Source organism: Papaver somniferum, chromosome 4 (genome assembly GCF_003573695.1).
Source record: "Papaver somniferum cultivar HN1 chromosome 4, ASM357369v1, whole genome shotgun sequence".
In the NCBI taxonomy this organism is placed as follows: domain Eukaryota; kingdom Viridiplantae; phylum Streptophyta; class Magnoliopsida; order Ranunculales; family Papaveraceae; genus Papaver; species Papaver somniferum.
Genome location: NC_039361.1, coordinates 37,064,757 through 37,070,767, shown reverse-complemented (window position 1 = coordinate 37,070,767; position 6,011 = coordinate 37,064,757). Strand labels below are relative to the sequence as shown.

The 6,011-nt window shown below is 37.5% G+C and overlaps 1 protein-coding gene across 1 annotated transcript; it reads right to left on the bottom strand.

Annotated features, from left to right (window-relative positions):
* Positions 1 to 603: 603 nt before the first annotated feature.
* Positions 604 to 4,136, bottom strand: LOC113272345. The gene is made up of 4 exons (XM_026522195.1): positions 2,283 to 4,136; positions 1,855 to 2,006; positions 1,528 to 1,741; positions 604 to 897 (listed from the first exon to the last, which is right to left on the bottom strand). Exons 1-4 carry the CDS (start codon positions 4,134 to 4,136, stop codon positions 604 to 606), a joined length of 2,514 nt encoding a protein of 837 aa, XP_026377980.1.
* Positions 4,137 to 6,011: the final 1,875 nt, after the last annotated feature.

Genomic DNA, 6,011 nt, shown 5'->3' with positions numbered 1-6,011 from the left:
CTCTGCATTCTCTTTGCAACAAAGAAAAAATGATCATTAAAAAGAGAATTCATTTTTATGCAATCATGCATAGGAATATGAAGAAAAACAACACTTAAAAGAATACAAACCCATACCTGTGTAGATGAAGATTGAAGACTATGGTTTATTCAAAGATTCAGAAGCAACTAAAATCGAAGATGATTTTGCTGTTGTTTTCCCACTTACTTCAGCTTCTGAACTATTGAAGAGAAACTAATAATTGCTGCCTTTTTGTCTCTGAGTAGAAAACATAAACTACTTTCCCAAAGAAGATGATTTTGTTGGGAAAGGGAGTGTTTGTTTGGTAGTCATAAAAGGAGATGTTGGGTGGAAACAACATCTTCTAACTTAAGGGCTGCTAAAAAGTGGGGCGGAAACAATAAAGTAACTTACAAAGGGATCTGTAAGCAAATATGTGTAAAAGGGTGGGGGTGAAAAAAACAACAAATTGTTATTCAAGACCAACATTAATCTGATCAAATGAAAAGTATCTTGCAATTGGAATCTGCATATATTCAAGACCAGCATTATAAAGGAAACTTATTGATCGCACATATATTGGAGATTTTTCATTTCTTTGTTCTAGGGAGACGCTGTTGCTCCAAGAAATTTACGTAGATGTGGTTCCTCTTCTAAAATATCTTGAAAACTGTCGCGACCTGGTATCTCTGCTTTGTCCACATCTGCATTCATTCCTCTCGGCGTATGGATAACAACCCACCATTCTGGATGTTTCACGTCTCTGGAGTAGAAAACTTGGGCAGCCTCTTCAGCGAGAATCACAGGCTCGTCCAAAATATTGGTATGGCTTTTCAATCTTGAAAGATTTACCAAAGGACAATATGAATCCTGACAGATCGTTATTCCATTCTCTACCTTCATCCAATTACAGTAGAAGACAATTTCTTTAAATATACCATAGTTCAACTCTAGGATTTGTCCGATCACCCCATACCACCGGGTTAGGTGAGTAACAGGTATTTTGTCCCTTTTTGAGCTCCTAAAAGTGGTTGATGCAACCACAATGACACCACTGTCCTGGGTCTTAGCCTTTTCCTAGTTTGCTTGGGAACAAAAACTAAATCCATTCACACGGTATCTTTTTTACTCTTTCTGAGACACTGTACCTCTAACGTAACGCCACAAATCTGTATCCATTTTTTCTTCTGGTCTAAAGCTATGAAACCGAAAACAAAATCAACACATCAACATACTGCATCATCATTACGCTAACAAACAGGAGCGCTAATGCAAACCTTTTCATATATCCAACTAAGGAACTTGGTTTGCATCTCGACTTCCTCCATTTTCAACCCCATTAGCTTCACAGTTCTCGCAATAATCATTACAATTAGCATACATAGTATTAAAATCTAAATAGAATAATTCGTTGTCCACATACAAACAAAACACGACCAACCAATACATGTAATAAACATCGAGACCATCTGGATTATTCCGAAAAATTACCCACCGACTTATCTGCATCCACTGAATATGGCTCACATGAACCAGCTTTTCATCAAGCAGAGAACCCACATCGCTGCATTCATGTTCATCCTTTAAGAAGGGCTCCAAATTTTCTTTGTGACCTCCTTGATCAGCATTTTTCATGTGCTCCATGGAAAATCTAACACAGTCATCCATTTCAGTCAACTTCGTAATAGACCCTTGAATGTATCTGCTGTTATTTGGGATGTTTTTGCACTCCTTCATTGTTCTGATTCAGTATGTACGTGTAAATTTCAGTACAAAAACAATAAAAATAAATAAAGATAAAGGAAAAATGGTAAAATAGCAATTCATCTTTCGAATGGGTACATCCATCGATACCTAACAGATCCACAAACTAAGGCCTCATCAGCCAAATGAACCATGTTGTGCACGCTTATATCAAAAAATCCATCCGGGAAATACTTTTCGAGCACACACATGGACTCTGCAATCATCCACTTAGCCTGGTTTAGATACTCTCTGCTAACCACCTTTGAGCACAAAATTCTAAATACAAACTGACTTGCTGAAGCGCAGTAAGCAAGTCTTTCTCTCCTGGAAAGGCATGTTGAAGCAGAACAGGTAATAAGTACCCCATAATCACATGGTAATCATGTGACTTCAAGCGGCTCAAGTTCAATTGCTCCATATTTACATTGTTACTTATATTGGACGAAAAACCTGTGGGAACTTTCAGATCTTTAAGAATCTGACAAAAATCGGTTTTATCTTTTTGGGCTCAAAACAAATAGCGGAACCGTATGTACTACTTTCTTTGTTTTCTTATCTTTCAACGCTCCACCGTTTAGTTTATTCTCCTTCAATTTGTCATGATTATTCCATGCAACAATAGCCTTATTATCCTTATCAAAGATAGTGTAGATAATGTGTTCCATGACGTTCTTTTCCGTGTGCATCACGTCGACACAATGTCGTATAGTCAAGGCACAAGACGACTCAAGTTCCCAAAGAATACACTTTTTGTAGAAATCACCTATGACAAGCTCAAAATCACCTTCCTCTTCATCAGACTGATATCTCTTTCGTTTACCTGTCTTGCGGACCACTAACTTACCAGGTTCGTAATGAACATCAGCCAACTTCTCAAGCGACTGCGCTCCTGTTAGTCTTAGCGGTGCACTTTTATGCTCATGTGTCTCTAATCCCAAAAAAGTCCCATCCCTAAATGGGTGCCTTGACCTAAGGAATATACGATAGTTAGTGTACGCAATCTTGCTGCCGTAACCTAGATGAGTACTTCGAGTTTCGTCTCCGCAGTAAACACACGCACAATAGCCATGAGTGGTACATCCACTTAAAACACCTTGAGCAGGCAATTCATGAATGCCAAACATCAGATTTGATTTCAGCGTAAAATACTCCCTTTTCAAAGAATCAAAAGCTTGTACACCTTGATGCCAAAGTTTTTTTAGTGTGTTGACCAGCGGCCGCAAAAAAACATCAATGTCTTGACCCGGTGGCTTACGCCCAGGTATCAACAGAGTCATCATTTGGAATTCATACTTCATACACATAGAAGGCGGAAGATTATAAACCACAAGGATCACAGGCCAACAACTCCAACTCAAAGTCTGTACACCATGAGGATTAAACCCATCTGTTGATATTCCAAGCCAAACATTTCTTCCTTCCGCGGCAAACAACGGAAACTTCATTTTCATTTGTGCCCACTGAGATGAATATATTGGATGACACATATATTCAAATGAAACTTGCGCTCGATCGTGCCACAGCATTGCGTCTGATATCCATGGTAGAGAATAAATTTTCTTTAGTTTTTCGTCTACAGGAAAGTATCTCAGCACTTTGCAAGGTTCATTTGTCACCACATGACCATCTTTGGTAGCTTTCAACTTAAACCTTAGAGTTTTGCATACCGGACACTCTATTAAATCCTCATTATCCTTGTAATACAGAATACAATGATTCTCACAAGCATGAATAGCCTTCGCTTTCATCCCCAGATCCTTAAGCATTGACCTCATAGCATCATAGTTTTTGGGAAACTTGTTAGGTTTCGGAAGCCACTCTCTTAACAGATCCAAAAAACTGTTGACACATTTACCCGAAATTTTATAAGTTTTCTTCATATTATGCATTTCTACCATAGCAGAGAGGATTGAGAGATTGTCTTCACACCCAGGGTATAACTTCTCTGCCGCTAACGATTTGTACCTATTATAAAGCTTCTCGACATCTGGATCTTCTAAGGGTGATTCTATAATTTGTGTTCCATCATGGTCAATACCAAAGGAAGAGTCAATAAAATCATTAAAATTCAAACAATCTGATTGCTTATCAGGCGTTTGTTCGACTACGGCCTTCCCTTTGGAACGACTTGTTGAAGCACCATCCTTTCTCTCACCATGTAAGCTCCAGGTGGTGTATGTCTTGTCGACACCATGCTCATACAGATGGTTCCTAACAATCGAGAATCCAAGTCGATGTCTATTTTCACACTTCCTACAAGGGCAAGCACACGTTTTTGCAAAAGTACCATTTGCCATTGCAAAAACAATGAATTTTCTAACCCCTTCTCTGTATTCTGGGCTATAAATGTCTGTTATACGCATCCAAGATTTATCCAAAAAATTTGACATCCTACAAACAAGTAAAGTACTATGTCTAGTAACCTAAGTTTATCAACTAAACCTAAAAATGTCACAGATTTATAAACACACCACAATAGAATACAATTCACAACAACATCAGTTTCTAAAACTAATAAACCCCAGATGTTGAAAAACTGTCGATTAAGAAAACAATAAAAGAAATACCTTAATAATTAGTTGAAGATAACCCATGAGAATCGATAGATTCAGAAATTTTAATCAAACTCAATCCTTCTGTGATAACTCGATTAAGCTTAAATCTTTAATGAAATCGACGAGTCACAGAAGAATCGGTTGAATCAATTTTGTTGATGAAGCTTCCTGCAACTGAATCTCAGATTGAATCTGATGAATTTTCTGGTGAAATCGTTGGCGGCTGCGGATATACTAAGAAGTCGGTGAGGTGTGAAATAAATGGAGGTGAAATATTTAAGATGTAGTAATGTCTCAACCGTTTTGCTATCAACTCATTAAGTTGTTTATCTACCTCCCAACTTCCAGACATATTAAATGAAAAACTAATTTCACATGATTTTAATTTTGTTTTCGGATTTTAATTTTGTTTTCTGATTTTCGATAATTAAAATGAAGAGTTATAATGGGAAAAAAAATGTTGGAAAAAAAAGCCAGAATCGTTGGGAGGCTGGGTAGCCCTTGAATGTGAGATGAAATTGGGAGTTGATAGTAGTAATAGAGGCGCTAATAGTAGTAATGGAGGATAACAATGTAACTTGGCATTTTAAGTTGAGGATAGGAAGGTAATTACACACAGCCCTCCCGAAACTCCGTAACAGATACCAATTATTGCAACGATTATTCAATGTTACAAAGTTACCAACGTCGATACGGCGTTACTTAATAAATATCCGTTACAAAATCGGGGGTTACAAATTCCCTGATTTCGTGTAGTGGTCGCTGATGTTAAACTTACAAGACATGGTTGACGCATATATAAATTCTAATGTAGAACAAAGAGCGGATCTAGAGAAAGAGAAATCAGAAGTGAACAAAAGTGTCGCGCAACAGCCTGAACAATGTCCATTACTTGAGCCACCAAAGAAGACCAGGGGACCAGCGAAAAGAAGAAAGAATGCTTTGGAATTTAAAGCACCACCAGCTGAGAGCAAAAATTCAACAAAAAAAAAGGTTAGTACTACTATATCTTTTTATGATGTTGCGTACACTTTAAAGATTGCAATGCAATCGTTTTAAATGTTGCTGTAAGGTGACTAATGTCAACGTGAGTGTTCATTAGTTTGTTAATTATTTGTACATACACCTGACATTAGTTTGTTAATTATTTGTTCATACACCTGACATTAGTTTGTTAATTAATTTGTAACTCTAGATTTTCATTTTTAAAATGTACATGAATCAGGTGGAAATGCGGATCGTTCACAAGGAATCCAAACTGCGACAACACAAGCAATTGTTAACCGCAATAGCTTTTTGAAGGAAGCTTCGACTGCGGCGCAAGGCACACGAAACATTCACCAAGAGACGATGATTTCTGGATGTGTTCTACAACCGTACAATAATCAAAGCACCTGGCAGTCAATGTATCTGTACAACATGATGTATCAACAGGGCGCTACAGTGAACCCTCATGGTGTATATTCTATTTCTATCCCCTCTGTTCATTCATATCATTTTATGAGCACTCAACACCAAGGAATAAGCCCTCTAATTAACACGATCATGCCGCCACAGGTAAAGAATTATACCTTGACTTGTTTAAATTTTCGCCATAGAGTCTATTAGAAGTTAAATTACAATAAAATTTATGCACAACCTAACTTTGCTTTGATAGGGTTCCTCACACCAAGTTCCTCCTTCCCAATAAGAGCTTCCTCAAAACAAGAA

What these genes read in the sequence shown, in the direction of transcription:
- LOC113272345 (XM_026522195.1), bottom strand. Translation starts at nt 4,136, where the DNA reads ATGTCAAATTTTTTGGATAAATCTTGGATGCGTATAACAGACATTTAT. An exon ending in ATAAGAAAACAAAGAAAGTA is followed by an intron (nt 2,007 to 2,282) that starts GTACATACGGTT and finishes TTGTGCTCAAAG; the next exon opens with GTGGTTAGCAGAGAGTATCT. An exon ending in TTGATGAAAAGCTGGTTCAT is followed by an intron (nt 898 to 1,527) that starts GTGAGCCATATT and finishes AATTGGATGAAG; the next exon opens with GTAGAGAATGGAATAACGAT.